The sequence below is a fragment of the Mustela erminea genome, chromosome 2 (genome assembly GCF_009829155.1).
Source record: "Mustela erminea isolate mMusErm1 chromosome 2, mMusErm1.Pri, whole genome shotgun sequence".
In the NCBI taxonomy this organism is placed as follows: domain Eukaryota; kingdom Metazoa; phylum Chordata; class Mammalia; order Carnivora; family Mustelidae; genus Mustela; species Mustela erminea.
In genome coordinates, this window is record NC_045615.1 from 97651675 (window position 1) to 97674486 (window position 22812).

General features: G+C 54.7%; 1 protein-coding gene across 2 annotated transcripts in view; it reads left to right on the forward strand.

Annotated features, from left to right (window-relative positions):
- Positions 1–14621, forward strand: part of MAEA (macrophage erythroblast attacher) — a 32202-nt gene extending 17581 nt beyond the window's left edge. Inside the window, exons 2-10 of one of the 2 annotated variants that reach the window (XM_032333553.1) lie at positions 708–890; positions 2806–3009; positions 5441–5563; positions 6237–6350; positions 9004–9080; positions 9798–9906; positions 12414–12547; positions 13323–13518; positions 13870–14621. In XM_032333553.1, coding sequence (XP_032189444.1) covers positions 708–890; positions 2806–3009; positions 5441–5563; positions 6237–6350; positions 9004–9080; positions 9798–9906; positions 12414–12547; positions 13323–13518; positions 13870–13965 — 1236 coding nt within the window. In that variant the 3' untranslated portion in view covers positions 13966–14621. The remainder of the gene's footprint in view (positions 1–707; positions 891–2805; positions 3010–5440; positions 5564–6236; positions 6351–9003; positions 9081–9797; positions 9907–12413; positions 12548–13322; positions 13519–13869) is intronic. The other variant, XM_032333554.1, reaches the window with a different exon arrangement.
- Positions 14622–22812: the final 8191 nt, after the last annotated feature.

Genomic DNA, 22812 nt, shown 5'->3' on the forward strand with positions numbered 1-22812 from the left:
CAGACTTCTGTGGTGAACTGCTGACTGCCAGGGCGTCCATGCCACATGAGCTGCATTTGACGAGTGAGAAGTACTGGACCTGGAGACCGAGAAGGTCTGGGAGCAGTGTTGGCAGCCACTGTCTCTCAGTGACACGCCATCCTTCCTGGGTCTTTTGTTGGCTGTTCTATAGGGAGAGGTGGTTTTGTCCCTGGGGGCTGAATAAATGTGGTCTGACTGAGATGACTTCGATGCATACCTTTGGCGACATGCTGACACCCCGACCGTCTGTGCGCTTCCACCCTGTCCTGCGTGGCCTTCCCGGTATCCCGAGTCTGCGGCACCTGCCGGCCCCATCGCAGGCCACTGCGGGTTTTCCATCTGATGGATCTCGTGGTGGTCATCTCCTTCAGCTGTTTGGCATCCTGGATGAACTTTGGGATTATTTTGTTAGTGTGCCCTTAACAGTTTTCTGGAAAGAAAGGAGCTGCCTCTGGATTTGTGGGGCGGGGAGGGTATGCGTCTTCTCATTAGTGTCCTCATCCAGGAACACAAATGAGCCTCCGTTCACACAGGCTTTTTGTGGGCCTCGGTCAGGGTTAGAGTAGATGTGTCTGTAGAGTGCAAGGAGCCTAGGACTTGTGCCTGCCAAAACACTGTGAAGGGGGTCTGGGCGTCGCACGTGTAGGACTGCTGGTGCTCACACATCAATTACCGTTCTTCCCCAGGTGCCCTACGAAACACTAAATAAACGCTTTCGGGCTGCTCAGAAAAACATTGATCGAGAAACGAGCCACGTCACCATGGTGGTGGCCGAGCTGGAGAAAACTTTGAGCAGCTGCCCTGCCGTGGACTCTGTGGTCAGCCTTCTGGATGGTGTGGTAGAGAAGCTCAGTGTCCTCAAGAGGAAGGTCAGTGCGGCTTCTGGACCATCCTGCCCACCTGCCTACGTGTGAGCTATAGTGTAGGTCCTATAGCCCAGCATTCTGATGGACCCAGGCTGTCCCCAAAAGGGCTGTCCTCTGCGGGAGCCAGGATGCAGCAGAAACCAGACAGCCGTGCCTTGGGGAGGTGGGCTCTCACAGCCAGAGTGTGAGAGAGGCGAGCCCCTCCATGCTTTCTGCTCTGCAGCCTCTGCGGGGCTGGCGTCCGGCTTCCAGTCCTGTGTTCCTGCTCCTGTGTCGCTGGGTTGTCCCAGCTCTGGAGTGTCTCAAGCACAGACAGGAGGCAGATGATTTATTATTTTTAGGCTTTCCCCTCAAAGCTTCATATAGGGTTTCTCATTTCTAGGAGAGGGAGGTAGGGTACACTACCGTGCCTGGGGAACCACCCAGAGAACACAGCAAGATGCTTCATAACATCCTACTGAACATGTCAAAGGGCTCATGGGACAGAAAGGTGATCACCAGAATTGGAGGGCAGGGGCCAAGAGGAGAGAAGGGCAGGACCCATGGCTGCCTTGCTGGCCAGTGTCTGGGGCCAGCTTGGGGGTGGGGGGAGGCCAGGGCTGGTGGTGAGATCTGGTGGCCGTGTATGTCAGGTGGGGGTGCCCCAAGGGTGGCCTCCTATGGCAGAGCATCACAGCCTGTTTCAGAACACTAGGGGAGCCAGGACCCTTCTCTTCAGCCTGAGGTAAGGGGTCCCAGCTGATGGAACCTCCAGGTGCTAGGCACACTAAATGCATTTCCCAGGGGCAGGACACCGCCCGCCAGAGCATCAGGGGTCACAGAGGACCACAAGGTGCATGGGAAGCTGTGGTTGAGGTTTGTTAAAGTGTGGCACGAACAGGAGACTTCACTCAGATTTCAGATGTAGAGATTATCAGGGACCAAAGTTGACTATAGCCAAAGATTAAACAGCTGAGGATATTTGCAAGGGCATATAAAGCATAATTGAGAGTTTAAAATAAACCAAATAAAACGTAAATTAAAAGTATAACTGAAATGAAAAACTCAAGTGTTTGCTTATAACACACTTTTTAACATTTAACAGTCAGACAAAGCTAGAGAGGATTTGTGAGCTGGAAGGTAGGTGTGAGGAAATTACCGAGAAATTCTAGCAGCACACAGAACCAAAAACACAGAGCTGTGTAAGAGGGTGGGAAGCCACAGAGACTAGATTGGAGACCATGTTTGACCAAAGTCAAGAGAGGGCACAGGAAGAGTAGCCAAGATTCTCAGAATTGATGGAAGTTACCAGTTCAGAGTCCTAAATGGATAAAAAAAGATAAACCTAGAATTTCGCATCGTGAAACCGAAAAGAGAGAAAAATCTTAAAAGCAGCTGAAGGAAGAAAACCACTTCCAAAGAAGCAGCAAGTATTCTGGCAGCAGGGGGCTGCTGGAGAGCATGGCGAGCGCTTGAGGGAAACGCAGGCCGACTGGGGCCCTGGGTGCATTTGCGTGTCTGGCTCCTTGGTGGCCCTGATCATGTGTCACCTACTTGGCAGTCAGCTGCCCTCCCAGCCAGAGCTGATATGGAACGTGTCTGCGGAGCTGTATTCATTTTGAACAGACTTGACGTTGAGGAGAAAAGTATTAGCAAGGATAGAAAGCCGCAAAATGGTAACAGATGGCTGAGGTAGTCAGGAAGTGGCAACAAACGTGCATTCAGGCTTTGGTGGCAGCTCAGCCCCAGACCACAGAGGGCAAGAAGGTGCGGCTCTGAGGGGCAGGTGTTGACTTGCCTCTGGGTGGTGACGGGACAGGGAGGTGCTCCCCTTTGCTGCTTCTGTCCCCCAGCCCCAGGGACACCCCCCGTCCCCCTCTGATGTCTGCCCTATGGTGGCAAGGGCCCTGTGCTGACGTGCCTTCTGCCCACGGCACAGGCAGTGGAGTCTATCCAGGCAGAGGACGAGAGTGCCAAGCTGTGCAAACGGCGGATCGAGCACCTCAAGGAGCACAGCAGCGACCAGCCAGCGGCCGCCAGCATGTGGAAGAGGAAGCGCATGGACCGCATGATGGTGGAGCACCTGCTGCGCTGCGGCTACTACAACACCGCCGTGAAGCTGGCACGCCAGAGCGGCATTGAGGTGGGCATGCACGGGCCCCCGCCATCCCAGTCTGGGCACCAGGGCCAGTGTGTTGCACGCTCCGGCAGTAGCCTGCGGCAGGGGGTCATCCCCACTCTGTACCCGTCCTTTGGTACTGTTCGCGGCGTCCCACCCACCTGTCTGCAGCGGTTTCCACAGTTCAGGCATAGAGACAGGCGATGCTCTGGCTGTCAGTGCCCATGCAGGCCAGGCTCTGTGGAGCTTCAGGAGCAAGGCTGCTCAGCAGTGGCAAAGGCGTCCAGTGCCCTCACCCCATGCCAGCACTTCTCAAGACTCCTGTGCACCTCTGTCTGTTGTCTAGCCTGTGTGCTGCCCTTCTGTCATCTGGCCATTGCATCTCCCTGGCCCACCGGTCTCCACTCTGCACCCAGTAGTCCCTTGGTCCTGCTCCTCCTACCCTCTTCCTTCCCTGCCCAGCACGGCCATTGTATACCTGATGGACGGGCTCTGTGGTCCTTGTGTTTGTCTGGCACCACCGGTGCCTCTGCATGGTCACGTGGGTGCTCGCAGATAGCCTGCACTCCTCTCCCTGCCCCTGTGGGCAGAGCGTGGCCAGGTGCTTCTAGCCTCAGGAACATGGGCTTTGAAGGGGAGAGAGGCAGGTGGTCCAACAGGATTGTTTACAGGGGTGCATAGGGCAAAGGGGCGGGATGGCTGGTGATTTTCAGAAGGCTGGTTGGGGTCGACTTGCAGAGATGAGGGGAGGGTCCTGGGACAGGCCTGGGAGCTTTCCGGTACTGGGGTGTGGGGGGTCTGAGCACATGCAGAACTCGTAGAGTGGGGCTTCCCCTCAGCTGAGATGGGTGTGGGTTGGGGGTGTTGAGTTGGAAGCACTGCTCTAATAGGCTCTCTCTGGTTCCTCTGTGAGTCACGATGATGGCGGTGATACGACCTTGGACATTCGCTAAAGGATCCGTGTGAGATTTACATGTGGAATGCCCAGCTCCACAGCTATAGGTAGAATTAAGGTTGCTTCCAGAAGCAAGCTTAGGCCCTTGGGGTGGGGGGAGGTCTTCTGACAAGATGGGGTGCTGTCACCAACCAAGAGGTTGATGTACCAGGGTTCATTCACATTTAAAACTTCTGTTTGTCAGAAGATGCCATGGAGGGAGAGCTTATCAGGTCAGCCCAGATAGGGGCTGTGTGTCGCACACGGAGCCGTGGTCTTAGAAGAGAGTCCTACCCTGCTGGTGTCCTGGTGTGTCTGTCTGCATTTGAAATCAGTGGTGGCACCTCATGGGGGCGACCCTGATTGTCTGGCATGATTTCTAGCTTGCCTCCAGTCACCCGGTTTAACACTTCTGGTGTGGGTCCCACACCCCAGGGTCCATGGACATCCAGGACAGCCATCAGTAGAAGAGAAAGATGGCAAAGACCCAAACCCTGAGGCCGTGTGGACCAAAGACACAGGTGGACCCTGAGGTGCGGGCAGGAGAGGCCATCTCTCAGAATTTAGAGGAAAACTGAAAACCAGAGATGGGAAATAGGAAAGATGACCCTCATGTAGGTGGCCCAGTGTTTTCCTGCAGGGAGGCTTTAGAAAAGAGAAGAAAATGCCAGAGAGATGGCCAAAGCAGTGGTTCATGAGAACAGCTGAGCTCTGAGATGATGTGAGGCTGCGGTGCTCAGCACTTATTGTCAGAGCTCATGTCAGGAGGGTTAGGGGTCAGGGGGCAAGGAAGCAGGGCAGAGCAGTGTCTCTCTGGATCTGCCCCTGTCTGACCTTGCTGCCTCGACAGGCCTGCAGTCAGGGTGTGGGGCCTGAGGCCGAGTGAGGCTGGAGATCCATCTGTTGGTTCCGGAAGACTTGGGCGACCTGGCCCAGACTGCCCACTGCTGGGCTGCTGTAATGAGCTGGCGAGCCCCTAGGTCATCTGCAGGGCGCCGACCCTGACGGCGGCACACTGCTTGCCCTTCAAGTTGGGGGCTCTTCTGCCCTGGACTGGTTATGTCTTGTCCTCAGCGAGATGCCCGGGCAGTGCCTGTGCTGGCCCTGACGCCACCCACCGGCCCTTGGCCCTCACTGCTCCTTCTCAGAATCTCAAATACATCTTCAGAGGGAAAAAACAAAACAAAACAAAACAAGATGAGGGTATGGGTTGCCAGGGTTCCCAGGGCTGATTGTGAAGGTGTGTAACAGGGTCAGGCCGCTGCTAGGGTCGGGGGCGAGGTTGTGGATTGGGCCTTTGGTTTGGGAGACTGTATCCCAAATGATTTGCGGGCCTGCCCCTCATCCTGGCCCAGGGAAGCTGGAGAAGCTGGCTGAGCTGGCCGGTGGGCTGTGCTTGGACACAGGGTGGGAGCTCAGGAGCTGGCTGGGTGGGGTGTGCTGGGGGATGGGCATCTGCAGACTTGGGGCTGGGGTCCTGACGTCCGGTGTTCTGAGTGCGCACTGCTTCCTTCCCCTAAGGACTTAGTGAACATCGAGATGTTCCTGACGGCCAAAGAAGTGGAAGAGTCCCTGGAGAGGCGGGAGACAGCCACCTGTCTGGCCTGGTGTCACGACAACAAATCCCGGCTGCGCAAGATGAAGGTGTGCAGGAGCCCGGGTGCGGCTGTGGGAGGGACCACTCAGGATGGGGCTGGGGGCATGGCACGGGCGCGGGGCAGACACCTGCCTGCAGCCCACTGGCCTGCACCTGTTGACTCAGAGTTCTGTGCTTCTGGTTTGGGGGGGTGGTTTGTGGGGTTTGGTGTAGCTTTAGGGTTATTTTTGGTTGTGATGTTTGGGTTTTAGGTAAAATCCCTAAAAAGTGTACCCCGTTCTGCATTATGGTTTGGACAAGTGTTCTGAGCATGGGGTTCTGAAGGAGCAAGGTGCCGCCTGCCTGCGTGTGCTCAGCTTGTTAGCGGCTGCAGGTCCTTCCCACCCCCGACCCCTTAGTCACCGAGGCAGGAAAGCCCGGTCCGCCTGCAGCGGTGCAGCGTTCCAGGCTGGGCTCCTCTCTGGTACAGCTTTTCTTGAGACCCACAAGCAGCTTCCAGAGTGGACCCTTAATCATAACTTAGAGACCCAAAACATGCTTACTGACAGGTGTTGTCCCCGGAGCTTGCAGAAATGTTTAACTTCTATTAACCTTCCCCTGCCTCCGTTAGAAAAACTGTTTGTTTTCTGTTTTCTAAACTGAGCGCCTTTAACCTCTCCCCGGTTGAGCTTGTCATGTGCACATAGTCACCAGCCAAGGGTGACGCTCTCTGCCACTCAGGGCCGCCAAAGCGAGCACGACGCGAAGACGGGACGGAAAAGTAGAGTGGCCAGTGGTCCCCCTAAAGAGAGTGAGGATCTTGGTATGGAAACCATAAAAGGAAAGCCAGAATTGGTATGTAACACTTGCCCTGCTCTCCTGCTCCAGCCCCCAAGCTGTGCCGCACGGTGGGAACCAGGTCCGAAGGGACGTAGCTCCCCATCCCGACAGGTTGTTTCTGCAAGCCCTGCTACGTCCAGTCAACGCTGCTGCTTGGCGAGGGCACCGCCGCATAGCTGGGTCCCAGCGGGGAGGGCGGGCGGCCGTATCCGCGACGGCGGGCTCCCGTCACTGGAACATTTAACTGCAGAGAGCGTAAACAGCCGTTCCCAAGTGCTCCGGGAAGACCAGCTAATGACCTGAAAACAGGCTTCTTCTGCAGTGTCAGCTGAGCAGAGTAGGCCCAGACAGTGTGCGCATGTGTGTGTACACGTGTGATCGCACACGCAGGCGGGGGAGGGGACAGATGCGTGGGGGGGGCCATGCCCGACGACCATGGATCCCTCACATCAGTTGTGAGACTCTAGGCAAGAAAAGGAACTTTGAGACCCAAGTTTCACATAGCTGGAAAATACTTCTAAAGTGGTGGGCGCCTGTCTGTTGAGTTGACTCCCATCTCCAGACACCTAAGGACAGCGGAAGCCACAACATGGGTGCTGCGTCTAGGAAGCCGACGGAGTCACAAATGTGCATGCGCCAGGCCCTCCTGGCTCGCACGGGAAGGACCTGTTCAGCCCCCCGTGCTTGGTGTGATGACCTGGAATCGTGGTATTTCACATTCGAGTCTGAGCACCTGGGTTTCGGTACACATGTGTTTGTCCGTTAGCGGACTGTTTGGAAGGTGACCTACCAGAAAAGAGCTGTACGGTAGTAGAACATGTTTAAACGTGTGAGTCGCAGGGAGTTGACCATGACCTTGTCTGTCTGGGATGCCCACCTGGTGGCCCCCTCCTGCCGGTAGAGCTGCTACCATCCCCGAGCACAGCAGTGGTGACTGTCAGGTGCCCTGTGGAGGCAGGCAGGGCCCCTCTCGTTGTCTTCACCCCTCGGCCTCTGCTGGTCATAGCTGGGGCTGGTTTGTGCTGCCACCCAGCACATAGCATCGGCTCTATCCAGTTGGGGGTCAGGACAGACTGCCACCTTGGTGCAGAGGGCAGGAGAGGAGGGGGCCAGGGAACACACTCAGGCCCCAGGCTCCTGTGGTGTGGATGTGTTGGGCACCACGTAGGTAGCTCTCTGCACCTTTGCCTCTGACGGCCTGGTGGGCCCCCAAGGAAGTCACACCAGCCAGTGCTCCACCCTGGTGTCCGTGGAACTGGGGTGGGGGCTTGGAGGACTCCATCCCCGGGGCCTGGCTAAGAGGCTTCATCAGAATGCCAGAGCGCATGCTTGGAGGCTCGGGTGGGAGCAGTCCACATGATTGGTAAACTTGGTAAGCGCTGGACATTTGGGGTTGACTGACGGACTTTCCTCATAGACCATCCATGTCATCTCATGATCCAGGTGCCGTGGAAGGCAAAATGGTAAATGAGCGGAGAACGCAGAGATTTTTCTCTTGTTCTGTTAATTCCATGTATTTTGCTTCTGGTTGGAAATACTGAGTGTTTTCCTAAAACCATATTGAAGATATTTGAGTTTAAATTAGCATCTTTGTTAAATAATCCAGTTTTTCATCTTAGGTTATAAAAGTTAATTTCTCCTGCCTTCCCCCGTCCCCAGCCAACCGGAGGGACATTGCAGAGTTAGCCCTTGGGCTTCTGCTGGTGGTGCCCCCTGGTAGCGTCCCCTCAGAACCACACGTGCTATGTTTGGACTGACGCCTATCAGACACGTGACTGATGGGCGTGGCAGTGCTGCTTCTAGCAGTTGACGTCCCAGACTTCGTGCCCTCTGCAAACCCTGCACCTTCTATCTTTTGCTCTGACAGCCCCCACCAGCCCTGTGCTTCTCCTGGTCCCACCTGCCCTCCCCAGGGCCTTTGGACTGGCTCTTCCTCTGCCTGGAAGGTTCCCCCCAGGCGTCCCTGCAGACTGTCCCCACCTCAGCCTGGTGTCCCTGCTCTGGGACCGGGCTTCTCTCACTGGCTCTGTGCACATTGCTTTGCTCTCTTCTGTGAGGCGCCACCTCCCAGTCTCTCCTCCTCTCCTCCCACCAGGCATCAGAGCCTCTGAACCGGGACTGGCCTCCCTCTCCCAGAGCAGGTCAGGGTGGACAATGCCACACAGGGTTCTGGGGGCACGTCCCCATGCTTTTACTTTATCACCGCGAGACCAAATCCATACAGCTGCTTTGTCCTTGGAAAGGGGGTGGAAACTTGTGTTCTAGGGCTCACGTGCTTCCCATGGGAAGTCCTGTCTCACACCCTCCGAACTGCTGAGGGTCTGCGGCCTCCTCACAGGGACGTGGGGTGAAGCCTGGCAGCCTGCCTGCACCTGTGCCTGCCTGTCCTGTTGTCCCGAAGCCTGGCCAGTGGGTAACCACTCAGGGCCAGCGGTCCGTGCGTTCAGTGCTACTCCCACTGTGCCAGGAACGCTGGGCCCACGTGCTGTCAGAGCCAGGAAAGTTTCGACAGCAGGCGGAAATTACAGTCTTGGTACCAGACCCACCTCCCTGGGGGCTTTGAGCTTGCTTGGCGGGGTGTGCAGTGTCCAGCAGGTCTGGCAGGGTCAGCCTGTGAGTGTGGCTCTGTGGCAACCCTCCCCAAGCCTGGTCTTGTCTTTACTCCCAGAGTTGCCTGGAGTTCAGCCTAAGGATTCAGGAGTTCATTGAGCTCATCCGGCAGAATAAGAGACTCGACGCCGTGAGGTATGTAGAGAGGGGCCTCCTGGGCTCTGGGGAATGAAGTGTGGAGGGTCAGGTCTGCCCTGACCGGCTGGGCCCTGCCTGTGAACAGTAGGGTGCTGACGACTGGCACCCAGGCTCTGTTCTGTCCAGGCAGCATGAGGCCGACTTAGCACGTGGGCTCAGGGCCTTGGTTCTGAGGCTGTTTCCACCCGCCCCAGAATAGTGCTGGCCATTGGGTGGGCACAAGGGAGCCTTTGGGCAGGAGGCTGGTCTGCAGGTATGGGAGCCTGGGCTCCACCAGGGGCAGGCAGTGCAGGGAGGCCTGGGTCAAGCCCAATCTCTGCAGCCCGGGCAGGGAGGGGCTGTTCCTTTGGGGTGGCAGGTGGGCTTTCAGAGTCGGAAGGGGAGTTGTTGAGGCACTGCGAGAGCTGGGATGCCTCTGGGTCCTCCCAGGGTTGTGTCGTCAGGGTTTGGGTTCACATACACCAGGGTCACTTGGAAGGGCTTGGGTCACTGCTTCTTGGTGTTTTCTGAATGGGATTCTGTGCTTGGTACCTCAAGCCTCGTCCCCCTCCCTGTCCACTTAAGGAGAGGGACCCTCGCCTCACCTCGCTGTGGCAGACCCTGGCCCAGGTCACATGAGGTGGGGCTTACTTGGTACTGAGGCTCTGGCAGATGGGGAGCTCTGATTCTTTAAGACAGAAAGGCAAACTCAGACAAATCTGGAATGTTTCATAGACACGCTAGGAAGCACTTCAGTCAGGCCGAAGGGAGCCAGCTTGACGAGGTCCGCCAGGTGATGGGCATGCTGGCCTTCCCCCCAGACACGCACATCTCACCCTACAAGGTAAGCCGTGCCTGTGGGCTCTCAGGGCTGGGGAGGGCCTGGGCGTGGGACCGCACACCACACGCACTTTCCCCCTCTCGCTCCTGCCTTGCCAGTGGGAGGCTTGGGTCAGAACCACACATGAGGGATCTCAGCCTGGAGATGTTTCACGTCTGGGTGTCTCACCTGTCGCCTTCCCCATCTGCCCCATGTTCTGCCTCACCTCCGTTGTCTTCCCGCTGCTCCTCTTGGCCTTGGAGGTCCACGTGGGGTCTGGGCCGGTGTGGTCACATAGCATTACTAGCCAGCTTGCTCAGCATTGCAAGGGCAGCGTGTCTGGCCTCTTGAAACCAGGTGATGCCCATCTGGAACCCTCAGGACAGCCCTGGTAATCTCTGATCTGCCTTTAGGGTCCTCTTGTCTTGAGAGATGTTACGTGTTTGCAGCTGAACTGCTCACAGTGGTGTCCTGGAGAACCTAGGAATTCAGACAGCCTTCCCACTTTCCTTCTGGCTCCTCCCCATGCTGGCCCCTTGGCCATCAGCCCTTGGTCACACCCCCATGGGTATCCTTAGGCTTGCCTGGATATGCCCTTTGTGTTCTCTCTGGAGCAGCTTTCTCATTTTTTGCAACATGGATGGAAGTTTCCAAATCATCAAGTTCTGATTTCTTTAGATGAGTTCATCCCTGTGTCAGTTTTCTGTTCACACATTTTAAAGGTAAATGTTTCCAGAGAAGCCAGGCTCCCCCAACCCCGTTGGCTCCCCACCTCCCTCCCCCGACCCTGCACTTTGCTTGGAGGCGTGGCCATCACGTTCCCAGGTCCCTTGCACACAAGCACTGCCTTCCCTAGATGCCACCGTGCTCTCTGCCACCTGTGCCAGCCCTGCTTGGGACCCTGTTGCTGCTGCCCATGGAGACCGGGGCTCTCCCAGCTGTGCCCACATGTATAGGTGTTTGTTGCTCAGTTCCTCCCACAGTTTTCTGTCTTCGTCTGTCTGGGCTCCGTGACAGAATTCCAGAGTCTCGGGTTGGAAAGCCCGAGATCAGGGTACTGGCCTGATTGGGGGGTGGCTCTTCCTCCTGTATGTTCTTAGAAGGAAACTAGTTTCTGAATATGCCTCCCTCAGCACTCTGTGGGCCTGGAAGTCCACCTGCCGACACCCTCAGCAGACGCTCAGCCATGTGCTGTCCCCCGACTTCCAGCCTGTTCCTGGGGAATGAAATAAACTGCCTTCCCTGTGGGCTGGACCAGGCTTGTTCCCTGAGCTCTGATGATGGGCTCTTTCCAAGGCCCTGGCTGCCCCATGCAGTTTCATGGGCAGACAGCCCCCGGTGGCTGGAGTGCTCGGCCATCCACAAGGCAATGGCAGCATCTCCCCCACGACTGGACTCAGCATGGCTCGGTGGTATGGGGAGTGTCCCATAATCAAGCCTCAGGTCACGGGCTCTGCAGGAATGAGACTGAGCTTTAACTTACAGTCTCTTCCGTCTCTCTCCCCTGCCCTGGAGAAGGTTTGAGAGAAGGCAGAGAGGGCCTGCCCTGGAGGGTGAGATGTCCACTCTGGGAGCATGAGGCAGGTGCCATCCCCGCCTGCGGGCTGGAGGGCTGACCCTCAGGGAGGCATCAGGGCAGCGTGAAGAGAAGCCACACAGTCGCTGCAGAGTCCAGGCCGGCGGGGGACAGGCAGACACAGCCCACCGACGCACGGCCTCGTAACTGGACACGGACGGCATGCCTGAGGAAGACCAGCGTGCACACAGAGGGGATGGCCTGGGGGGCACGGGACTCCAGAGGGCAGTGCTGGGGCAGGGCCATGCCCTGCCATGCTGAGGGCACAGAGGCCTTGCCCCCTGTGGCAGGCAGTCACAGGTGTGTCTCGGGTTCCCACGAGGAGCAGGGCGATGTGCTTTAGTTAGGGAGAGGTGGCCACACCAGAGGCCCAAGGCCAAGGGTCTCAGGGTGGGGGTTGCAGAGCCTCTGGACTGTGGCCTTGGTCCACCGTGGACTTTGTTACAATAATAATGACATTAAAGACGTGTTTTTATAACATTGGAGTTGAGCGTACTGTCTGCCCGTAGAGCCCCTGCTGAATGGGTGCCCGCATCTCCTCCCTCATTGTGGGGCCTGACCCCTGTGCATGACATGCAGGGTTTCAGTCTTGCTGGCATATGCCCTCCCTTGCTGCTCTTGGTGACTCAGAACCTGGGAAGCTCTGGGGACACATTAACCAGGCTTCCTGTTCTGTTGTATGACTCCAGCTGTGACATGGGGGTGACTCCTGGCCCAGGAAGTTTCTTTCTGGAGTGAGATTTTGCCCCTGAGACCTCAGTGCTGTCCTTCGGCCCACTGTATCCCCTTCCTGCCACGAGGCCACAGCCCCCCCATCATTCGTGTCCATGCAGACTTGGGAGTCCAAGCTGGCGGGTGCGGGTTGATAAGGGCAGGCCAGGAAGGCTTTGTCACTCGCTGTTGGGGTTGATGGCCCTGTGCCGTCCCCAGCGCGGCTCTGCCCCATCTCTTGCAGGACCTGCTGGACCCGGCCCGGTGGCGCATGCTGATCCAGCAATTCCGCTATGACAACTACCGGCTGCACCAGCTGGGCAACAACTCTGTGTTCACCCTGACGCTGCAGGCCGGCCTCTCGGCCATAAAGACACCGTATCCTTCTGGCGGGCGAGGGCACCCGCAGGCTTGGCCCTCCTTAGCCTGGGCTCCACATCTGGGGCCTTCTGTCCTCCAGTGAGCAGGCAGGCACCACGCCCTTCCCAACATGAGGCCTTTGCTTGTGGTTTGTGTGGTGGGTGCTTGGTCCCGGGCGGTCAGGGGTGGTGGTCGTGGGGCAACTCTGCCCCCAGCCTCTTGAGTGTTCACTCATTCCCAGACACCATCCGGCGCTGCTCACAGGCTGCAAGGCTGGTGTTGGTGTACCTTCTGGCAGCTGGGTCTGGCTGCCATTCTGAAGGCTCTCGTGTGATTCCTGAGAATCTCCTCGAGCTTCTCTTGGTCTGAGCCCTGGCCATCCCTGGCCCAGTGTCTTGTTTGAAAACATGTTTGGCATAGCGGTCATTCCCCTGCCACCAGAGAGCAGTGGGATTGTGACCCCAGTGCCCAAGTGTCCTTCTCGAATGTGGCATGTGGGCCCCTTGGGACCCAGGGCTGTTGGCTTTCGTGGCCATCTGTGTGATGGGACCACAGTGAGTGTTGTGGGCACTGGCCACGGGCTCTGGTGCCTGAGAAGGGGCAGGTGCACAGGGGTGTGGGACAGTAGGGTTCTTGGGCTGGGCTGGTGCAGCCTTAGTGAGGCCATTTTCCTGCTTGATGCAGTGTTTGCTCTGTCTTGAGAGCTCCAGGCTTGATTGCTGCCTGGCAGCTGGGGTGGCCTCAGCATGCCCAGTGCCCCCCACCCCACGACCCTTCCTTAACCATTGCGCAGACAGTGCTACAAGGAGGACGGCAGCTCCAAGAGCCCCGACTGCCCCGTGTGCAGCCGTTCCCTGAACAAGCTGGCACAGCCCCTGCCCATGGCCCACTGCGCCAACTCCCGCCTGGTCTGCAAGATCTCTGGTGACGTGATGAATGAGAACAACCCACCCATGATGCTGCCCAATGGCTATGTCTACGGCTACAACGTGAGGGGCAACAACATGCAGGGACAGCGGAGCGGGGCGGGACATACGGGGGCGGTGGTGGATCTGGCAGACCTAACGGTCTCTGCCAGCTGCCTGCTGTCTGCGCTGGGTGCAGTCCCTGGGTATGGGTCCCCGTGTGCAGGCGGCTTGGCCCCACGCTGCCCCTGGAGAGCCAGACTGGTGGTCAAGAAGCTGCAGGATCAGGGTTCACAGACAGGCAGGCCTCCCGGAGGCAGCGTGCGGAGAGAAGCCGAGCCCTCCTGCAGTGGTGGGCGGGTGGGTGGGTGCCCTGGAGAGATTTGGCCTTTATGTCCGCACGTTCATGTGCCCCCTGCCCCTGTTGTGTTTCAGTCTCTGCTGTCCATCCGTCAAGATGACAAAGTCGTTTGTCCGAGGACCAAAGAAGTGTTCCACTTCTCCCAAGCCGAGAAGGTGTACATCATGTAGGCCGGGCGCCCCGTGCGCCCCCGCCCACCTGCGTTTCTGTTTCTTGCGACCAAAGATCAGTGAGCGACGCTGGGCACTCCTAGAAGGGTGGATTTGGGTCCGCACATCCGTGCTGGGGGACAGCCTTCTGCTGGTAGGAGGACTCCGGAGTGCACCTGAGGCACCTGATGCCCTCCCCTTTCAGAGAGACCTACCCGCCGCCTTCGGCCGCTTGGGAAACAGGAGTCGGTTCTCCCGCGCCCCTGCCCCCGCCCCTCCCGCCACCCTGCCCCCACGGCCATCCTAGGCAAGGGGGCCCAAGGGGCTGCACCTGTGCTGCCGTGGGGGCAGTCTTACGGTGTGCTAGGTTCAATGTCACGTCATTCGTGCCGCCTTATTTCCTGCTTGAGAATGTATTCACGTGGAAATCCACTGGACCGAGTTCTGCAGAGGCCTTGCTGATGGCTTCGTAACTGTAGATCTAATGCTGTTGTTACAGAAACTAGCAGTCAGTCCGAGTAACCACCGATGACTTTTCAAATCAAACGACCCATTGTAGTTTACACGAAACCACACTGTAGAGGGTTGTATTTAGCGCTTATTTTTGCATGTCAATGTTGATTAGCTAATAAACTGTAAATGTAAAACCTGTTAATAAAAGGGTTTTCTATTTCTTATGTCTGTGTGAGGTGGAAGCTGCTGTGCGTTCTGACACCCTCGCTTGTGTCTGCTTGCCCCAGGCCTCCCCCTATCTGCAGTCACGCAACAGGGTGGCTTCTGGGGTCCCCACACGGGCCCCATCCCAGAGTCCTGCTGCAGCTGCTGGAGGATGCTGTGCTCTGCTTTGGTGGAAGCGAGTGCAGCTGGACCTTCTGAGTGGGGTCTCCCCAACTCGCCAGCGCCTGTTGGCCTCTTGCTGCCCATGGGCACCTGGTGCACCTGTGGCTAAGCCCCCATGCAGAGCACAGGGTGGATGCAGGGAGGCAGCAGCTCCTTCCCACCATGCCCTCCAGCCCTGCTGCCCTGGCCCCCTGGCCTCCCTCTGATCATCACCTGAGCCACCCCCCCTCCATTTCCTTCCCAAAGTCGTGAGGACATCGATATGTGTGCATGTGCGTGTAGCCACACACCCCACGCCTGCCCTCCGGGTCCCTTCTGGTCCATTCCGGTGACCACACACATGGGGAGAGCTACTCCGCCAGGAGAGTGGTGGGGGCAGCCACAGGGTGAGTGGAACACAGCGATTGGTCCTAGCTACACTGGAGAAGTTTGAGCTGTTTGCAGATGAAGCTGCCACAAATGCATTCACGTGTGACTTGCTGGACGCCCACGTTGTGAGTGGAGGTCAATAGACAATGACAGTGACAGCCAGCTGGCCAGAGCACTTAAAGCCTCCTGTTTCCCGCCCCCTCCACCCCCGCCTGCTCTGCATTCTTGCCAGCCTCAGCCCTGCGCATCTTAGATCCAGGACATGCCAGTGGCTGACAGCTCTTCGCTCATGGTGGGCTTTAACCAGCATAGCAGTCGTAGCCATTGGAACATATGGGTTCTCCATAAACAGTGTGTTGAGTTTTGATAAATGGACCAGGTATAAGCTGCAAGCCCAGGAGTCTTCCCAGACAGCCACACACGGCTGCACAGTCACCACTGGGACTTGATCAGCACAGCTGCTGTTAGTCTTGCCCTCGGATACATCAGAACACAGGCCATGTGGTCCTTTGTGCCTGACTTGGTTCAGCAGATGCCTCAGGTGCGTCCATGTGGCTGAGTGTGTCCGTGGCCCTCCTCCACCGCTGAGCAGTAGTCCACTCCACGTGCACCACAAGCTGCGTGTTCTCTCGGTGGACATTGCGTCCAGCTTCTAGTTACTATAAGTCAAGCTGCCGTGAATATGGCAGTAACAGTTCTTCGTGGACATTGTTTTCATTTCCCTTAAGTCAATGTCTGGAAGTAGAAGGAGTCATGCCAGTGCTGTACCTTTAATTTCACAACTGCCAAGGCTTTTCCCAAAGTGCCAGTAACGGTGTACATGTCTGTTGGCAGTGTGGGGGAGTTCAAGTTTGTCCGCATCTTTGCCAGTGTTTGGTGGCGTCATTCTTCCCGTTAGTGGCTCAGGTGGGTAATCCCTGTGGGCTTATGTGCATTTCCCTGATGGCTGCAGATGCTGAGCTCCTGCCGATGTGGTGAGTGGCTGTTAGTCCTGTATCTGTTTAAGTCTTCTGCCCATTCTTTATTGGATAACCCTTTTTTTTTTCTTTGTAGGAATGCATTCCATATTGGGGGCACAGATCCTTTGTCTGATACATGTATTTGTACTTGGTTGCCTGTTATTTGACCACCAGAGGTTTTACGTTTAGTAAAGTTCAGTTAACTTTTTCTTTTGTGGCTCATAACTTCTGTTCTGAGAAAATTTGCCCATTCTTTTTTTTTTTTTTTTAAGATTTTATTTATTTATTTGACAGAGAGAAATCACAAGTAGACAGACAGGCAGGAAGAGAGAGAGAGAGGGAAGCAGGCTCCCCGCTGAGCAGAGAGCCCGATGCGGGACTCGATCCCAGGACCCTGAGATCATGACCTGAGCCGAAGGCAGCGGCTTAACCCACTGAGCCACCCAGGCGCCCCAAATTTGCCCATTCTTAGGTCCCAACCATATTCTCCCCTGTATTCTAGAAGATTGTTTTAGCTTTTTAGGTTTGTAACCCATTGCAATGAACTTGTGTATGGAGTGAGGAAGAGGCTAAGGACCATTTACCCCCATGTGTTCATCCGGTCGTTACAACATCATATGTTGAACATCATATGTTGAAGGCTTTTTTGTCTCCATAAGATAATGCGAAGTCCCCAGGCTGTCGTTCTCTCGGTTTATTTCTGGATGTTCTTCTCTGCGTAGTTGCCTTAGGGTTGTCCTCACCCCAACACCCAGCATCTGGGTCACTGCAGCTTTAAAGTACAAATGAGCCCCTTTTGTTCTATGTAGTTTATACTTTTTCAAAATTGTTTTGACTGCATTTCCACCTAAGTCTTGGAATCAGCTTATAAGAGTACTCTAAACAAAGCCTGCTGGGATTTTAACTAGAATAGCGTTGAATCTTTAGATCAGTCTGGGAACTGCCTTAGTCTGTTCAGGTTGCCCTAACAACACCACAGACTGAGGTGCTTGAACAACAGAAAAACATTTTCTTACAGTTTTGAACACCAGAGTCAATCCAGTTGCCAGAGTCAATCTTCCTGGCTCACAAACGGCCTTCCCTTTGTGTGCATGGAAAGATAGCCCTGCCTACTGTGAGGACACTGGTCCTGTTGGATGAGGACCCATCCCGTAACTTCTGTGAACTTTTGCCTCCAAATATAGTCAGCATGGGGGGGGGTGGGCAGGGCTTCAACATGAGTTTGGGTGAGGAGGGCAGTTAAGCCCACAGCAGGGACTTAAAAATCATGACTATATTGAGGCCACCAGCCTGTGAATATGGTGTTCTCTGTATCCAGACCTCACCTGCATTACAGTTCTCATCATTTTACTGCTATTGTCGGTGAGATTTTTAAATTTGACTTCCCAACCATTCTAGAGTGGTAACATACAGACATGTCACTGATTTCGTGTATTGATCTTGTATCCTGTGACCCTCCTAAGCTCATTTGTTCTGGTAGTTTTTTGATATGTTATGAAGCATTTTCTGTGTACCCATTGTAACCTCTACAAATAAAGACCATTTGCCTGTTCTTGTGCAATCTCTATGCCTGGCATTTCTTTTTCTCCCCCTTATTGTATGGGTAAATCCTCCAGGATAGTGTGAACTAGGAGGGTAAGAACAGAGTCCTGATCTTGTTCTGATCTCGGGAAAGCATCCTCTCCCATCATGAAGAACCACGTCTGCTCTAGGTTTTCACAAGGTGCAATTATCAGGTTGAGGAAGTTCACTCCTCCTTCCTGAGTTACCATTATGAGGGCATGTTGAATTTTGTCAAATGTTCTTTTCTTTATCTAATGAAATTACCATAAGGCTCTTCTCCTTTGTTCTGATAAGGGTGACACAGAGAACTAGATTAGCTTTGAGCAGTTGAATTTCAGTTCCTGAGATAAACCTCTGGTGCTCGTGGTGTGGGTCTTAATGTGGTGCTGGATCTGACTTGCTAGTACTTGGCTGAGCAACGTACTCTATTGTTTGTTTTGTTTTGTTTTTTTAACATCTGTAGGTTCTGTAGTGATGGCCCCTCTCATTCCTGATATTGGTCATTTGTTTCTTTTCTCTTGAAGTCTACTTAGAGGCTTATCAATTTTTTTTTTTTAAGATTTTATTTATCTATTTGACAGCGATCACTAGTAGGCAGAGAGGCAGACAGAGAGAGAGAGAGAGAGAGAGAGGGAAGCAGGCCCCCTGCTGAGCAGAGAGCCCGATGCGGGACTCGATCCCTGGACTCCGGGATCATGACCTGAGCCGAAGGCAGAGGCTTAAACCACTGAGCCACCCAGGCGCCCGAGGCTTATCAATTTTATGGATCATTTCAAAGAACCACCTTTTGGTCTTTGATTTTTTTCCCCTATTGTTTGCCTGTTCTCTGTGTACCTGATTTCTGTTCTTTAGTGTTTTCCTCTTCCTGCTTATTTTAGGTTTAATTGTCCTTTTTCTAGCTTCTTAAGGGGAAGATTAGATTACTGCTTTGGGGCTTTTCCTTTCTAATATAAACATCCCATACATTTTAATGTTGTTCTCATTTTCATGCAGTTCAAACTATTTTATAATTTCCATTATGATTTTTTTTTCTCTTTGACCCACAGGTTACAGAAGACTGTTAGATAATTTTCAAATACTTGCAGACTTTCCAGATATTTTTTGTTATTAAGTTTTCATGTAATTGTTAGAAAATCTCGTCCATATGGTTTCAATCCTTTTAAATTTATAGAGGTTTGTTTTATGTCTGCCTTGGTAAGTGTTCCATGTGCACTTAGAACATCTGCCTGCTGTCGGGGGCGTGTCCTGCAAGTGCAAGCCAAGTCAAATTTGTGACGGGCAGCCAGTCTCTGCTATCCTTACTGATCTCCCTATTTGTACTTAAAAGTTTACAAGTGAATTTATCTATGTCCTCTTTACATCTATGGGCTTTTGCTTCATGTATCTGGAATCTGTTACTAAGCACAAACACCCTCCCTGGTAACAGCTCTTGTTATAAAGTCCACCTGGTGGGGTGTCTGGGTGGCTCCGTGAGTTAAAGCCTCTGCCTTCGGCTCGGGTCATGATCCCAGGGTCCTGGGATCGAGTCCCACATCGGGATCTCTGCTTAGCAGAGAGCCTGCTTCCCTCTCTCTCTCTGCCTGTCTCTCTGCCTACTTGTGATCTCTGTCTGTCAAATAAAGTCCACCTTGTCCTGGCCCAGCCACTCTGGCCCTCCCGTTGAGTGTTTGTATGTTAGTTCTTGATCCTTTTGCTTCCAACCCAAGTCTTAAATTTGAAGTCTGTTTCTTGTAGAGAGCATACGTGTGGGTCTTTTTAATCCAACTGGACAATCACTGCCTTTCAATTGAGCAAGTGTCTAGACTAATGATATTTAACGTGATTATTATTGCTGGATTTGTTACTCTTTTTCCATTCATCCGGTCTGTCTTCTGTTATTTTTTCTGTCTTTACCTTCTATCTAAATTTAGACTAAAAGTTATTTTGTCTCCATTGACTTCTTAGCTGTATGTCTGTAGTTGCTCTAGTTCAGTATACCTCTTTAACTGACCACAAGTGCCTTCAAATATGATAAGAATCAGAAACTTACTGCCTCTCTCCTGCCCTTTGTACCCCACTGTGGCCACGTATTTACTTCTACAGACATTCTGTATTCCGTACCTTGCAATACCTTTTTATGCTTTCAGCAACCAATGATTTAGAAAAGAAATTTAAAACAAAATAGATATATTTACCCATGTTTGCCAATTACAGCACTCTTCACTGCTTCTATAGATCTAAGTTTGCATCTGCTAGCATTTTCCTCATTTAAAGAATTTACTGTATGCTTCCATGCAGACCTGCTGGCAATGAATTCACTCAGCTTTTCTTGGTCTGAAAGTGTTCTATTTCAATCTAATTCAGGTTGGGAAGGATAGTTCACGGCATATACAATCCAGGTTGACAAATTTTTTAGTTTTTTCTTTTAGTATGTTAAAGATTTTATGCCAAGGGTGCCTGAGTGGTTCAGTCATTAAGCATCTCCCTTTGGCTCAGGTCATGATCCCAGGGTCTTGGGATTAAGCCCTGCATTCGGCTCCCTGCTCAGTGGGAAATCTCCTTCTCCCTCTCCCACTCCCCTTGCTTGTGTTCTCTCTCATGCTGTGTCTGTCAAATAAATAAATAATAAAATAAAATAAAAATTTCGTGCCATTGTCTTCAAGCTTGTGGTGTTGTGACCAAGAAGTCTGCTGTTCCCTTTCTTATCTTTGTAACTATTTGCATAATGAGTTTTCTCTTCCACTGCTTTTCATCACTGCCTTTCCATGTTGTGGTCCTGCCGTGCCTTGGATGGGTTTGTATGTGTCCTGCTGGGTTTCCTCATCTCTAAAGTCCTGGTTGGTTCCTCTTCAATATCCTTTAGGTCTCAACACATTCATTTGGGCTAATTCTATTTATTCAGCATTCAATATCGAGCAGCTACTCTGTGCCTGACCTCATGAAACAAAATAAAGACCCCAGTTCTCATGGACTGTATGTTTTAAGGGCAAAAAGAAAAAAAAAATTATGAGCCTTGTGTGATGGAGTCTGAGCACTGCAGAATGAAGTGGAGCTGCCTAAGGAGAGGGCACGAAGAGGCTGATTACAAGGCTGGCGAGGGTGGGCTGGGAGCAGCCTTCCAGGCAGGAGAGTGGGCTCCGTGGAGGCCTGACTGCTGGAGGGAGGCAGCAGAGCTGGAGATGTGGGCAGTGGGTGGCACTGACAGTTTCTTCCTGGCTGCTGTGAGATAAGTGGACTCTACAGGTGTGAGGCCAGCTGCTGGCCTGCAAGTGTCCCCCAGTGGGTTGTACATGGGGTGCCAGCAGCCCCCAGGTCACTGGCCTGAGCACATGGAAGTACAAACATCCCATCACTTGAGCTGAGGCAAGCAGGCAGATGTGACTGGGCCACACAAACATCACAGGCCACTGGGTGGACACAGGGGTCAGAGGAGAAAGAGGTGCAGGGCAAATGCACAGCTCTTTCGGGGAGTCCTGCTGCACAAAGCACCACAATCCTAACAGGCTTAGGGGGGTAAGGTGGATGCAGAGCAGGGTTCTGTTGGGACGAAGAGGAACTGCATGCTTTTGTGCTGATGGGAACAGCTGGGAGACCAGAAAGGCCAACCCACACCTCAGGAGATGCAGGGAGGCTGCCAAGCTGGAGGCTGCTCAGAGCAACCTCCAGGCCTGGGATTAGGCGCACAGAAAGGACGAGTCGGCATGCTTCCCACTTTCCTCTTCTGTTTCCATAACTGCATTATTGAGCAACAGCTGCCATACCGTGACTGCCTCTCTGGACACATCCAGCTTGATGCTTTAGCGTGCTGACTGCCACACTCCCCACCAGCAGCCATTAATCTATCCCCACGCATCTGCCTTCCCCGGACATTTTGTGTCAATGGAACCCCGCAATATCAGGGCCTTTTAAGGTTCATCCGTGTTATCGAGGGTGTCTGTGTTTTCCTCCTTTTTGGCTGAAGGACAGACATTCATCTACCATCGACTGATGGTAGTATGGGCTGGTATCACTTTTGCTGCTAAGAAGGATACTACTGAGGGCGTTCAGATCCATCTGGTACTGGTCCCATGTGCAGAGGTCCGTGGTGTTTCCACGCCATTCTGCATCCCCCCAAGATCCTAGAAAACATGCAAACCTACTTTCTGAGTCCCTGTGGAGACCCCCTCAAAGAGCCCCAAGCACCGGGGACCTCAGTACCTGGGGGTGAGGCAGGTGTTCTTGAGGCAAAGGCAAAGACAAAAGTCCAAGGAGGTGGTAGCACTCAGCCTGTGGGTTGGGGGCACACAGGCACAGGCTCCAAGAAGGCGCTGGGTGAGGCCACCGCCTGGCCCCGAGGGGACCCCCTGGTGCAAGAAACTGGAGAGCTGGGCGGATCACCCCCAGGTCCTCCTCCACAGGTGGGGGTGCCCAGGGAACCCACGGGCGCACACGCGCGGCTGGACGGCACGGATCGGGGCTTGGGCTGCACCAGGGCCGCACCAGCGCGGGGCCCGGACGAGGCCAGCCTGGCCTGCCCTGCTCAGCGGGCAGGGGCGAGGGGCGTCCTGGAGAAGGACAAAGCCTGGCAAGCACCCTGGCCAGCGCCCGGAAAGGGTCCCTGCCTGCACGGCGAGGGCTCCTCGAGCTCACCGCCTCCGGAAGCGGTCACCAGCGCGGGTCGGACAGCGGGGCAGGGAGGGCCAGGGCCTAGCGTGCCGTCCGTGCCGGGCAGCAGGCAGCACGGGGCCGCGGGGTGTCCGGCACCCCCGGGAGAAGCGCGCACCGGCTCCCACCCGGGCCATCCCGGCCTGCCTGCCGCGGTGTCAGGGCCTGGGAATCGCACACTCCTGGGCGACCGCGGCGTGGAGACCACGCTCGCACCCCTCGGGCCTGCCCCGCCTTGCCTCGCCCCGGCACCAGAGTACGCTGCCCCTTTAAGGACTTGCTGCGCCCGCCCGCTTCCTTTCTCGCGGCCGCCTCGGCCGTCCCGACCCTCCGGGAGCGCGCCTGAGTCACCGCGCAGATCTCGGCCCCGCCCCGGCGCTCGCGCCTCAGGGCCAGCCACTGGCTACCGAGCTTGGGGTCACGTGATAGAAGGTGGGCGGGGTCCTCGCCGGAAAGGGCGGGCTAAGGTGACAGCGGTCGCGTCGCGCCTAGGCGCGGTCGTCACCGTGCCCTT